The sequence below is a fragment of the Rhinolophus sinicus genome, linkage group LG05 (genome assembly GCF_036562045.2).
Source record: "Rhinolophus sinicus isolate RSC01 linkage group LG05, ASM3656204v1, whole genome shotgun sequence".
In the NCBI taxonomy this organism is placed as follows: Eukaryota; Metazoa; Chordata; class Mammalia; order Chiroptera; family Rhinolophidae; genus Rhinolophus; species Rhinolophus sinicus.
Genome location: NC_133755.1, coordinates 182,988,261 through 183,002,473, shown reverse-complemented (window position 1 = coordinate 183,002,473; position 14,213 = coordinate 182,988,261). Strand labels below are relative to the sequence as shown.

The following is a 14,213-nucleotide window of genomic DNA, read 5'->3' as shown; positions in this document are numbered from 1 at the left end:
TTTCACCATTAAGTGTGATGTTAGCTGTGGGGTTTTCACGGGTGTTCTTGACCAGGTTGAGGAATTCCCTTACATGCCTAGTTGTTGACTGTTTTCATCGTGAAGGGCTGTTGGATTTTGCCAAACGCTTTTCCTGGGCCTCCTGGAATGACCAGGGGATGCTGTCCTTTATTCTGTCAATACGGTCCACTACAGTAACTGATTTTCAAATGCTGGACTGACCATGCACTTTTGGGATAAGCCCACTTGGTCATGATGTAAAATCCTTTGTACACGTTGCTGGGTTCAGTTTGCCAGTATTTGAAGACTTTTGCATCTATTTTCACAAGAAATATTGCTCTGTAGTTTTCTTTTCTTGCGATGTTTTTGTATGGTTTTGGTATCAGTCTTGTGGAATAGAAAATGTTCCTTCTTTTTCTGTTTTTTAGAAGAGTTTGAAAAGGACTGGTGTCACTTCCTCTTTAAATGTCTGGTAGAACTCATCAGTGAAGCCATCTGGGCCTGGACTTTACTTTGTGTGAGATTTTTGATTACTAGCTTAATCTCTTTACTCATAGTTACGTTCAAATTTTCTACTTCTTGAATCAGTTTTGGTAGTTTGTGTCTTTTATAGGAATTTGACCATTTCACCTAGATTATCTAATTTGTTAGCAATGTTGTTCACAGCATTGTCTTATAATCCCGTTTATTTCTGCAAAGTTAGTAGTAATGTGCTCTATTTTACTCCTGATTTTAGTAATTTGAATCCTCTGTCTTTTTAGTCAGTCAAGCTACAGGACTGTCGATTTTGTTTCTTTTCAAAGAAACTTCTGGTTTTGTTGATTTTTGTCTATAGTTTCCTATTCTCTATTTCATTTATTTCTACTTTAATCTTTATCGTTTCCTTCTTTCTTCTAGTTTTGGGTTTCAGTTTCTCTGCTTTGTCCAAGGGCTTGAGATAGAAGGTTAGGTTGTTGATATAAGATCTACCTTACTTTTCGATATAGGTGTTCACCTGTATAAATTTCCAGCTTTAGCTGCATCCCATGGTATCTTCATTTTCATTCATCTCAAAATATTTCCTGTCTCCTTTGTGATTTCTTCTTTGATGTATTGGTTATTTTAGAGTGTCTTTTTAAATTTTCACATATTTGTGTATTTCACAAATTTCTTTTTTGTTTTAATTTTTAAATTCTCTCTGTTATAATCAGAGAAGATACTTTATATGACTTCTATCCTTTTCAATTTATTCAGTCTTGTCTTATGGCTAAGCATATTGTCTACCCTGGAAAATGTTAAGTATGCACTTGAAAAGAATGTGCATTCTGATGTTGGGTGGTGGAGTGTTCTATAGATGTCTGTTAGATCTCGTTGGTTTAACAACATTGTTCAACTCTTCTGTATCCTTGCTGGTCTTCTGCCTAGTGTATCCATTATTGAAAGTGGAGTGAAGTCTCCCACTATTATTTTTGAATTGCCTTTTTCTCCCTTCAATCCTGTCAGTTTTGCTTCACTAATTTTAGGGCCCTATTGTTAGGTGCTCTAAAGATATAATTTTATATCTTTCTGATAGATTGACTGTTTTGTCATTTAAAATGTCCCTGTTTATCTCTAGTGACATTCTTTTGTCTTAAAGTCTATTTTGTCTATTAGTATAGTGACTCAGTTTTCTTGTGGTTGATGGTGGCATATCTTTTTCCATTCTTTTACTTTCAACCTATTTGTATCTTTAAATCTAAATGTGTCTCCTGTAAACAGCATCTAGTTGGACCTTGCTTTATTTCCAGTATAACAATCTCTGCCTCTTGACTGGATTGTTCAATTCATTTATATTTAACATTATGTCTAAAATTTATGTCTAGAATTATGTCTAAAATTTAACTTTTTGTTTTCTATGCATCTCATGTCTTTTTTGTTCCTCTATCCCTCTTTTACTGCTTTCTTTTGCAACAAGTGGATATTTTCTGGTGTAACATTTTCATTCCTTTGACGATGTTTTCACTATTTTTTGTCGTTCTTCTTAGCAGTTGCTTGAAGGCCTACCCTCTACATGTGAACCTGGAAGAACTGACTCTACATTTACAGTGACAATACCAGTTAGGGACAGAAAGCTTATTCATACACAGCTGCATTCTCCTTTCCCATTTTTGGTGTTATTACTGTCATACATGTTACATCTATACATGTCACAAATGCAACAGTGCATCATGATACTGATTCATATAATGAGATCACAGAATAAATATTCTATCACTACCATTCTCCTAGTTTCTCCATCTTTCTCATTTATCTGTGCTCTCACTTCCATAATTTAAGAACTAGTATTTGAGGATTTTCACTCTTCATCTCTCCCTTGCCCAAAAGGGGAAGCAAATCTTACTTTACATTCCTTCTTTATCTCTTCAAATTCAAAACAAGAAACTTTACATAAATAAAGAGATTTTCACTTGTTACTGTGTATGTCAAACTGGAATCATTGTCAAATGTGTCAGACAATGCTGTAAGTAAAACCATGCTGTCAACCAATCATCGGTAAATGGTTTCTTAGAAAATCTTAAGAATTCAGCATAAAAACATTTTAGCCTTGGAATAAAGCATTTTTAGGTGATTTCTGAAAATCACAATTAGAGGAAAATCTTCACAGAGAATTTTAATAGTTTATCCTGCCTTACTATAGAAAAATATTTCATTAAAGACTTTCGGGTAACTGAAAAAAAAATACATTGCTATAATTATTACTTTATATAATTTATTTCATTAAAGAAAGAACAGCAAGTACATATGTATAGGATTTGTCTTATTTGCCTTCTTCTTCACCATTTCTAACTGTCTTCCTTTGGTCCTGCGGCTGTGGATTCAAGTTACAATCTGGTGTCATTTTCTCCATTAAAACTTTGCTCCCATCCAACTCCTTTGTGCTTTTTTTTTTTTTTTTTCGTCAAATATATTACATTTCTACATGTGATAGTTCCAACAAAACAATTATACACACATTGCTATATACAACAATTGATTTTAAAATCACTTAAGAGAAGAAAGAAGAAGAAACATACATTTACACTGTCTTTTGTAATTACAGAATTATCTTTACTGGTGTTCTTTGTGGATTTGCACTTTCATGTGGGCTCACTGGCTTTCTGCCTGAAGAGCTTCCTTTACTGCCTCTTATAAAGAAGCTGTTAGAAACAAATTCTCTCAAATTTTGTTTATCTGTGAGTGCTTTTATTTTGCCTTCATTTTTGAAAGACAGTTTTTTGCTGGATACAAGATTCTTGGTTGACAAGTCTTTTCTCTCAGTCCTGTCACTGTCATCCCACTGCCCCCTGACTTCCATTGTTGCTGATGAATAATCAGCCAACAGTCCATTTGGGTTGATGTGGCAAGTCGTTCTCTTCCTGCTTTTCTCTTTCAATATTTTTACTATGATGTGTGTGGATGTGAATCTCTTTGTATTTATCCTGCTTGGAGTCCATTATGCTTCTTTGATGTGTAGCAAATTTCGGCAAACTTGGGGAGTTCTGAGCAATTCTTCCCTTGAATATTTTTTCTGTTCCTTTCTTTCTCTCTTGGCACTCCCATTATATATACGTTGGTGCACTTAGAGTTTTCTCACCTTTTTCTGAGATTCCATTCATTTGTCTTCCTTCTATTTTTCTCTTTGTTCTTAGGGTTGCATACATAATATCTACCAATCTTTCTTAAAGTTTGCCGAATCTTTTTTTCCTCATTCAGATCTACTCTTGAGCTCTTCTAGTTTAGTTATATTAGTTAATTTTAGTTATTTTCAACTCAAGGATTTATTATTTTAAAAAAATTTCTATCTCCTTATTGATATATTCTATTTGATGAGACACTATCATATTTTCCTTTATTTCTATAAGTGTAGTTTCTTTTAGTTCTTTGAACATATTTACATTGGCTGCTTTGAAGTCCTTGCTTTTTAAATTCATTCTGGGCCCTCTCAGAGACAGTTTCTATTGTCTGGTTTTCCCCCATGTAAGAGACTCACGTTTCTTTTCATGCCTTATAATTTTGTTATTGTTGAAAACTGGACACTTTAGGTAATGTATTGTAGAAATTTTGGATACTGATTCCCCTCACTACCCCCCTCCCCGCTCCCATTTGTTTTTGTTGCTATTTGCCTGCTTTATTGAATGACTTTGTTAAACTCTTTAGGGAAATCTATTTCCCCACAGTGTGAAGACTTTGGTATAGCTCCTAGAAGGACCCAGCCTCAGGCACCACACAGGTGCCTGGGGACAGTTTTATTAAGGCTCCTGTTGTCTTTCCCTGATCCCTCAATTATGCTGTCACCTTTGTGTCACACCCACCTGTTAAGCCCCACTAATACCTGATGATTGCTCTATTATATCAACAATGGCCTGGGGCATAAATTCTCCAGTGTCTGGTCCAATTAAACTGGGGCAAGTATACTGGGGGAGGCCAGTCTCTGAGATTTGTTCTAACCCTAGGAGGGCTCCTATTAGCTTTCTTCCAGGTTTCCTCTAGTGAACTAGGTGGCCCGTGGTTTAGCTTATTGCTTGATATGGGCTGCAACCCCAAATTCACATGTTGAAGCCCTAACCCCAAACCTCAGAACGTGACTTTTTTTGGAGATAGGGCCTTTAAAGAGATGACTAAGTTACAATGAGGCTGTTAGGTGGGCTCTGATCCAATCTGACTGGTGTCCTTATACAGGAGACACCAGGGTGGCTGCACACAGAGGAAAGACCATCTGAGCACATAATTAGAAGGCGGCCATTTGCCAGCCAAGGAAAGACGCCTCAGGAGAAACCAGCCCTGCTGACACCGGGATCTTGGACTTCCAGCCTCCAGACCTGCGAGGAAATTTCTGTTGTCTTAGCCCCAGAGTCTGTAGTATTTCATTACGGTGGTCCAAGCAGACAAGTAATTGCTCTTAATTAATAAGAGCTATTGTTTCTGAACGTCCCCGAGCGTGTTTCAAATAAAGCTGTTCCTCTGAGGACAGCTTCAGTCTGTCCTGGGTCTGCCTCTCTCCCCGGGTGCATCTCCACGCCACCACTGTGGGCTGGGGCAGGACTGTGGCCCCTGGCCTGTCGGCGTGCTCTCTTCACATGGATCCTCTGCAGTGACCGAGTGGGGAAGAGCGGTCAGGACGCCAGGACTCTTGGCCTCTGCTTTAGGGCAACGCATCTACCCTGAGTGGAGGCTGCGGGGAGGAAGAAAACCCTAGGTCTCCACGGCACTCCCCAGGAATTCAGCCTCTTCAACTCCACGCCGGTGGTCTGTCCCTCCTGGTAAGATACGGTGCCCCTTAGTGGGGAGCTGAAGGGAGAGCTCCCTGAATTCCTGGCCCAAGGGGGGAACTTCTGTCCAGCTAGGCTTGGGGGGGGGGGGGGAGGCAGGGAGCCACAGACTGTCCTTGCTCTTAGAGTTTTAGTAGATTTTCTTGAATAGATGTTTTTTCATTTGAAGCATCCCCTTAGGGAAATTTGCAGAGGCTTTAAATTTGGTTTTCCAAAGCGGTTTTCACTGGGTTTGCTGTTTGCTTGGGACCAGGCCCACAGAGGCCCTCGCCCACCATCAGCTTTCTGACGGGTCTGCAGGCTCATTCTCACCCTCCTCGGTCGGTCCAAGACTGGCTACAAAGTGACATTTCCAAAATGTGGATCTAGTCATGTCTTCCCTCTCTTCTCGGTATCTCTTCAATAGCTTCTCCTTGCCCTGAAGATAAACATCCTTGGTAGTCCTGCCTGACCTCTCAGCCTCACCTAGCAGCTGTCTCCTGGGCTGTCCCAAGCCTGCCCAGCACACAGCCATTACTGGGGGGGTCTGTCTGGATTGGAGTTCTCCCCCAAGCTCTCAGGGCATTGCCGGTAGTAGCTTCTCATCTCAGCGCTCAGCTGCACCCCCTCTCCCAGGGAAACTTACCTTTGACTTGCAGATCGGGCCACCTGGCCGCACCAGAAACACTTAGGAGACTGTGTACCTCCCCTTGGGCAGCATTCATTGAGCTCAACTTTCATGGATTACATTCATTTTGTGCTTACTTATTAATCACTTTCCCTTATTCTGTCCTACTCCAAGAGGGCAGGAACTAGAAACAGGGTATCGGTTGTTGCTTAACCCCTGACCTCCCCCCCCTCTTAGCACTAGTGGACATTCGGTAGAGTGGGGGGGGTGAGCCCAGGTGAGAGGACAGAGGTCCCAGGCAGAACAGAGGTGCCTCTGACGGGAGTGGAGGTGAGGGTGAGGCTGGAGGAGGGGCGGGGTGAGGACCAGGTAGGGGTCCAGGGCGGGGGTGGACAACGTGCCGGGCTCTGCCCCAGGGAAGGCTTGGAGTGTTGTTTACACTTCGGTGAGACCCACAAACTCATCCACCTCTCACCACGGGACCGGGACCGTGTCCTTAAGGCGCCCAGGGGTTGGTTGGCAGAAGGCAGGGGTGGGGGGCAGCTGGCCAACTGGTCCCTTTCCTCCCAGCCCCTCACCTGCACTTGACGCTGCAGCTGCTGCGCCCGCCGCTCCAGGAAGCGTCCCCACTGCGCGCGGCGCACTGGCATTGCCCAGCCTGGGGGTGCAGCCTCCGCCTCAGGGAACGGCTTCCGCCTCGGTGCGGAGTCCGGGCCGCAGGCGGCAGGGTCACCCGCATGGGGTCACAGGGGCCGAAGTCGCAGGGGCTGGGGTCACGGGCTGGCGTAGGTGCTGCGTGGGCACCAACGGCACGGGGTGGGGGAGGGGACGCCAGGTGGAAGGGGGGAGGGGAGGAGGAGGAGCTAAATTTGAAGACTATTTTCTAAATACTGTGGATGTTCCAAATTCCATGTAAACCACAAGCCTCTTCCGGTGCCAAGTCCTTTTCATGTTGAGATACGCCGCGTGCCTGTGCCTTCCTCCCTGCAGGGACACTCACCTGTGAGTGGGCAGTGTCTCTGTAGCGGCCATCGGGAACACGAGGACCCAGGGGACAAAATCATGTGATGAAAAAGACGCCTTGGGGGGGCAGCAGAGCAGCGCCCCCGGGGGATGGAGGGTGGGGGGAGGCGGAGGGCAGTCGCCTGCAGATGCTGCAGAGGGGACCTGGGGACATGCTGCCTGTGGCAGGGAGGTGCAAGGCTGCAGGCACTACCCTAGCAGCCCCCAAAAAGCCAGGACAGAAAGAGGGTGGGACGACCTCCCCTCGGCCCCAGCAGAATGCAGTGAACAGTAAGCACCACCCACGCCCGGGGATGGTCGCCAGAGGCCCATGAGGGTCCCGCTCCTACCCAACAGCCCCTCTTCACAGCACAGCCCCCAGGTCCCTGCTCCCCACTGAACAGGAAGGTGGCACATTACAGCCACACGGCCAAGTCCCACCGTCACTCCATAGAGCAGCTCCCTCCCTCCTTCATGCGATACGTTTTAAGTTGCTTTTGGACGCCCCTGCGCCTCACCTGGGCCCCGCCCACCCCCTCCACCGTCTACTTGTCACACAGACACGAAGGTGTGCAGCACACCCCCCAACCCCCGAACGCTTGTCTTCCCTGCACACGGCAACCAGAGCCACCCTCAGAAGGCACTGGATTGCTCACAGCTGTCAGGGACGGCGACGCTGCAGGACCACCAATCCTCTGGTCTAGGACGGGCCCCACCACCTGTGCCCCGAGCCCTGGCCTCTGGGTTCCACCAGGTCCAGTGCGGCCGCCTCCGCTCAGCTCAGGCTTCTCTGCCTGCAAAGCTCCTCTCGAGAGGGAGCATCCATGACTTACACTGGGCCCGTCCATGGACCCCTGAAGTGCCCTGTCCATCTTGATTCAAATGCAATGACGACATCAACTCCTGCATGTCTGCCCAGGTCTGCTTTGGGACACTGGGACTAGGGCAGCACCGCGACCCACAGGAGCCACCGCAAGTTACATTTGTTGAATAAGCTGTGCAGGAAATTGCCTACTACACTCCGCCTGGAAGGTGAGTGTACGTTTCCTGGGGTCACGTGACTGCTTTGAATACACTGGCTGAACACGGGAGCGAATAACCTGTCACTGTTTGTACATGTTCACCCTTCTGGAGTCAGCACTGAAATTTTGCTGTGGCTTACTGTGACAAGTGTGCTCCTAAACTACTGAATTCAGCTGCCATGTGAGCAGCCACAGGGGAAACCAGTCCGCTGGCACATGCTAGAAAAGCGCTAAGTGCTCTCTGCCTGTGACGCAGGACCCAGAGGACCCCTGAGGGCTGCTTATTTCCAGGAAAGGCGACAGCACCTGGGCCTTGACATAAAACTGAAATCAGTGTAACAGCCTCTACCTTCTGTCTTCCCAGACTGTGAAGTTCTTTCTTGGGCATCAGAAGGTACTGAGTAAACACTGTGGTTCCGATACGTATGCCTCTGGTTTGCGTCCCTGGTGGCCTCAGCCCTCCCCCTCTTTGCCTTGTCATCGAACGCCCCTCCCCGAGCTATCTTGGGGGACCCGTGCACTCACACATGTCACCGGGACACCATTTACACAATCTGCTAATTACTGAGTACACTCCAGATTCAAAGAGGCATGATGGGACAGTGTGACTGAAAAACAAGTCTAAATAACTCCGGAGTCGCTGACACGCAAAGCCGTGGAAGCCAGAACACAGCAGGGAGGAGATGGCCGCAAAGTGGAGTCAGGCTATACCACGGGGACAGCGCGTGTCCCCACGCAGAGGCACTGCCGACGGACACTCAGTATACGTCTAACCAGTGGGGACAGGAGGCGGCTGTTACAGCACTACTCAATGACAGCAAATACACTTAAATACATACAAAGTTTATTAAAAATAGGTTGCAAGTGAAATACAGTAGAAATTGAAAACTACAGCAGTTTGGATGTTTTTCATAGAACGCAGTTATGAAAAGCACTGTCACACCTATTCACACTTGACCTCCCGTGCAAGGGTGGCCAAAGCCACTTGTCTGTGAGCTCAACAGCACGCACACAAATACCCAGGTATGCAGATATTTACACGTATTTATTTGCACGCACTGATGTGTACTTGTTTTCTTCTATATATTAACAGAATAGTTCTTCTGCCTCATTTTCTTTAAAGAAAGAAAGTGTGGACTTAGTCCCCGGAAGGCCACCAGTGTTCTCTGAGCTCTGGGGGGAGCCCGCTGCCCTGCACTTCCGGAGCAGCCAGCAAATCCTTCATCAACACAGAACCGCTTTACTCTCTTACTTAAGCAGGGAAATGGTAAAAGCACACTTCCAAATAAGAACCCTGATAGACACAAAAATATTTACACTTGCATTTGAATCATTTATCATACAACTCCTATTAAAGTGATTTCCAAGGCTAGACAGCCCCTCCCTCTTCTATTCGAAAGTGTGTGTGTTTTCCTAAAATACAGATTTGTAAGAAAACAACATGGTACAGAAAAATCATCTAGACCCCACATCAGGGCTTTGTCAGACAGAAAATGTGCTCACAATCACGAAGTAATTGTTTTATCATCACACAACATGAAACAGAGTGAGGTCCGTCTCCCCAGCGTCAGCCACATTCATAGCTGAAGAAATGACAGTGGTAACTAATAATTCAACAAATGAAAATTAAATAATTATATTAGTGTGAAAAACAGCTTGAACTGCCATGAGTTGTTCTTACAAATTTAAATTACAGACGCCATATGTAATCAAATCCCTTCCCTTCCCTGACAGCGAATCAATGGAAATCTCTTTTTCAAATTTAAATTACTGAACAACAGCTGTGCTCAAGTGTCACCTATTAGTATGACATGCTTCTCAAGACATTTTCGTTCCTATTCACATCAACACTGTTCAGCTCAAGATACTCTTTTATAGATTCCTTTGAATATTTGAAATGTTTTGCTAACTTTCTAACGTTAACTGCCATATTCAAAATCACCAATGATTTAGTGTAATAATAATCTGATATTTACAGAAATAAAGTTTCCTAAGTGTAAAGCCCCCAAATTTTCTTGTTGGAAAGTTTTTTCAAACAACTATTTAAAATTGATTGGAAAGGCTTGGACCCGTAAGGCACGCGCGGGAATGAAGTGTGTGGTGTGCCTCAGCCGCTTCCAGGGGCTTCGGCTAAGCTGGCCCACGACCGTCAGGGATGGCCAGTCGCATGGCATCTCTGGGCCACAGCCAGCAGTGGTCTGGCTTTGCAAGTCCTCTCTCCCCGAAGAGAAACCCCGACTGCTGTGTCTCAGCGCCAACAGTTGTCGGGGAGTCCAAGCTGTGCCCTGTCTGAGGAGCTAAAAGAAAGTTTCGACAAAGAACAGAAACAGGACTTGTTTGTGCCACGTGGGGAGGAAACCCCTCGTTAGCTCCACTGCTCTCCATTCTGTCACAGCCCTTTTCAGCTCAGGCTCTAAAAACAAACTAACAAAAGTTATCGTCACGTGAGCCAGATAGTTAAGAATTAGACAGTGTTGAAATTGTATAAATGATAATCTCTTGGTAAAATAAAATAGAATTTCTTGGAATTGGCCCGTCTCTAAGTGCCAACCACTTCAGAAACAAGTACAGCGACTTAGAAACAGAGCCCTCCTTGTGTCCAGGCTCCCACCCGCAAAGCCACACGGGGGACTCGGGGTGGACACAGGTGTCCTTTGCTTTCTCACTTTGTGTTCAGTTCGTTTTCCAGTTCTGTTAGTTTCCGAGAGGCTTTGACTTTATTAGACACATCTTGACCTTGTGAAAACAGACGCTGGCGCTCTCTGAATGTCAAGTTTTCAGGGGCTCCTGAACTTCCAGGTAAATCTGCATCTTGGCTGCATTACAGGGAAACACAAAAGATTACTGGTCAAAGCGGAAATAACTTGTCAGTAAGTAGTTAAGTTTACGTTAATGGGCAATTAAGTAAAATTTTTGGTGAGAGAGACTCATTCTTTGCTCAATTTTGCCATAACCTTTCCTATAATTCAAATCATTGGGGCTGTATTCAAACCCATTTAGAAAAAAGGGCCATATATTCTCCTTACTAAAATGTTCATTTTCTCCAGTCACATCTAACTCTCAAAACTCTTTAGTGACTTCAGTTTTAACAAGCAGGTAATTCTGAATAAATTTAGCTAAAGGAGCACGGCTGTAAAATACAGGATGCTAATGAACTCTGCGTGTGTCGGAGAGGCGCTGTCCCTGTGTGTCACCGAGTAAGAAGTTCTAGTTAAGATACAAAGGATTTTCTGGATTAGTTCAACCTCCATGTTTTAAGAACCCTTTGGGCAACAGCATTTCTGACTGAAACTGAGGCGGGGACACTCAGGGAAGACAGCAGCCGCTTCCCTCGGCGCCCCCTCAGGGCTGGCCTGAGTGCAGCGCACCTGGACGCTGCCCCAGAACTGCTGGCCTCTGTGGCAGAAGCCAACGGCAGCATGTCCCAGTGACTCCCGCGTCCTGACTGGTGAGCGTGGCACCCACACCACTGCCTGAAACAACTACGTTACGACACAAAATAGAAACGCTCACATGCTCACGTGATTTTGTACAATGACGAAAACCTGGGCGGACAACGAAGACTCTGAGACATGAGCAAGGAGCCTCGGGGAGGCGGGGGAGGCGCCCGGCAGCACCAATGTAAATACCTTTTGGACAGTTTCTCTCTCGGGTCCCGATACACATCCTGGGCACCAAGGAGAATCCCAGTAGATCCCATGTAAGAGTTTGGTCCTTTTCCATAAAAGAAAAAGTCAAGTTAAAGTACTTGCATTTATCCTCCAAACTTGACTCATGAAGCTGCAGCGCCCACAGAATAAGACACCTTTAATTACCGAACAAGAAAGGTGACCGCTCTTCAGATTAGATTGAAGCCCCATCGATCTGCAACCCCCATCCATCCAAGTGGCCTGAGTAATCCAGTCACCACTGTCACAAGCTGCTGAGTAACTGGCCTCATCCCTTTGGTATTTATTAGAGAGGAGATGGCATCGGCCTTAGCTAGTGACAGCCAAAAAGTTCCAACCAGATCAAGTGCGTAATTATCGTCCATTCAGAAAAAAAGTCCACAGAAGACTGACGTGCATGGGCGACACAACCCTCTCAGACACCCGCTACTGAGCATTTTCCTACAAGGCCACTGACAGCAGAGGCAGTCAACCTGCAGACTAAGAGGGAAGCACGTGATTCAAGCTCCTCTTCTCAGGATAGCTACTGAATTTTTTTCAAAATACATGAAGGTAATTATTAAAACACAACTTTTTGAACAAATGAACTGTTAGCCCCCACCCAGCATCGACACTCGAGTCCGACGCAGGGATCACTGACAAAACAAAAACAACAGCCAGAACAGCACGGTGTGAGGGGAGAGCAGCTCTGCCTGCGACGGGCCCAGTAATGCCAGTGAGCGGCTGGCTGTCACCTACCCATCAGCTCCAAGGGCTGGGGAAGAGCAAGACATGACGCAGTTTTAAATGCATCCACGTATGCTAATATTGCCACTAACGAAATATTAAATCGTAATGCATTGAAACAGTACTAATGTATTTCTATTAACTGTAACATCAGCAGGAAAAAGAAAACTTCACACTTAAAAAATATTTTGCTTGTAGTAATACATGTTGCGGCAATAAATGCTGAAAACACTCAGCCAACACTGACGGCAGTGGGGACTGGATTAAAGAGGCCACACAATTATCACAATATTCCTACGCGGAAATCACCCCTTTCAGACAAGCTGCACAAGCATGAATTTGATGCTTCGATATAAGGCCCTCTTGCGTAGAAATGTGTCTGATGTATCTGAGAGAGTCCCGTTGCTTCTGAACGATCTCTCTACGCATTGTATCTTTCGTGATTACTTAGTGCGGGTTTCCTACCACCACTGGATGGAAAGTCACCCAGCTCAGCCAAGACTCAAAAGATCCAACAGGAACCCAGCTCTAACTCAAGGTAATCCACAGCAGGCCTTTCAACAAATTATCTGCGTAGTGGACGTTTTTCAATTTTAATTCTAAATTTTTCATTCATTTTGTTTTTAAAAATAGTTTTATCTTTTGAGCTTTGTTTTAAGAATGATACTTGTTTCTTCCACTGGTACGAATCAGTTTTTCAAACTTTTTAGTTAATCGGATTATCAAATACTTTCAGCTGACTCCACATGAATTAACACTACACATTGCAAACAATCTCCAAAGAGCTTTAGTAAAGACTATGTTTAACGCATCGCTGTGCTGAAATCATTCCAATCCACAGCCTGACTCCACTCCTACAGCTCCCAGTGGAAGAAGCCAAGTGCCATCTGCAGAATCAGGCTTTTCCAGAGCGCTCACGACAGAGCTGGACAGAGGGAAGGGACGGTGTTAATGAGGTGACAGATGGAAGAAGGTCAGAATGCATTCTGCATGTGGTACGCCTGCTCTGTACGTCACAGAGGAAAGAGTCTGCAAAGACGCGGGGATGCAGGGTGTATGTAGCCTGCTCCCACGCAGACCTCGGGTGGGAGACAAGACAGGGTTAGTGGTGTGACTGAAAGCCAGCCAGTTAGTGACAACTCAGCTGGTGTCCTGTTACCCAACTCAGGTCCATTCTGTCACAACAGACATTTTACAAACCCACAACAGACAGGTTGGCTTCTGAGTGGCCACCGAAACGCTGTCTGCTGAACCTCAGTGGATGAGCTCTGACTCAGCGGGAAGGGAGCCGCTGGCACACGAGTCACAGCCGTGCGAGTTCTGGGCTGGTCAGCGTCCCCGGCACTGCTGAGTCCCCTGCCCTACGAGTCTATACTGAACCTGAGAAGGCTGACGCCAGCATTCTCATTTGCTGCAAGGACTGGGCTTAGTCTGAAATGTGAATCTCCCCATTCACAGTTGTATCTTAAACCTAACTTGCTGTGCTGAGCACACCCCACAGCAGCCCCGCACGTGCAGGGCCCTGCCATGTGCGGCCAGTCGGCAACTGTGGACGACACCCGGGCAGCTGCATGCCCACTGAGGTCTGCGAGCAGGGCTGCGGTGCAGCCAGAGGGCAGGTGACAGTGGAGTGGGACCAGTGACAAGGAAACGGTCATTTCACAGTGACCAGGGTGTCTGGCCCGGCAGGATGCAGCTGGTACTAAGCAGAAGCGTCACCCTGCTTAGTGGAGCGCTCCAACAGTTTCAAGCCACTACACAAAAGCAGGAGTGCCTAGGACACCGCCACGTGGCATTCATCCAGGACAGAGTCCTACTCAGGGCAGAGGACAGACACTCGGCACATAACGCTGACACCGCTACTAAACAGAAACTTAGCATCAGATACCAAACTGTATGAAAAGGGGGCGTGTTCTACCGA

The 14,213-nt window shown here is 45.8% G+C and overlaps 1 protein-coding gene across 24 annotated transcripts in view; it reads right to left on the bottom strand.

The window, feature by feature from the left end:
- Positions 1-8,720: 8,720 nt before the first annotated feature.
- AFDN (afadin, adherens junction formation factor) overlaps positions 8,721-14,213 on the bottom strand; it is a 131,137-nt gene continuing 125,644 nt past the window's right edge. For all 24 annotated transcript variants that reach the window (XM_074333846.1, XM_074333836.1, XM_074333835.1 and 21 more), the window contains 2 exons: positions 11,528-11,612; positions 8,721-10,714 (listed from right to left, as the gene is read on the bottom strand). In XM_074333846.1, coding sequence (XP_074189947.1) covers positions 10,676-10,714; positions 11,528-11,612 — 124 coding nt within the window. In that variant the 3' untranslated portion in view covers positions 8,721-10,675. The remainder of the gene's footprint in view (positions 10,715-11,527; positions 11,613-14,213) is intronic.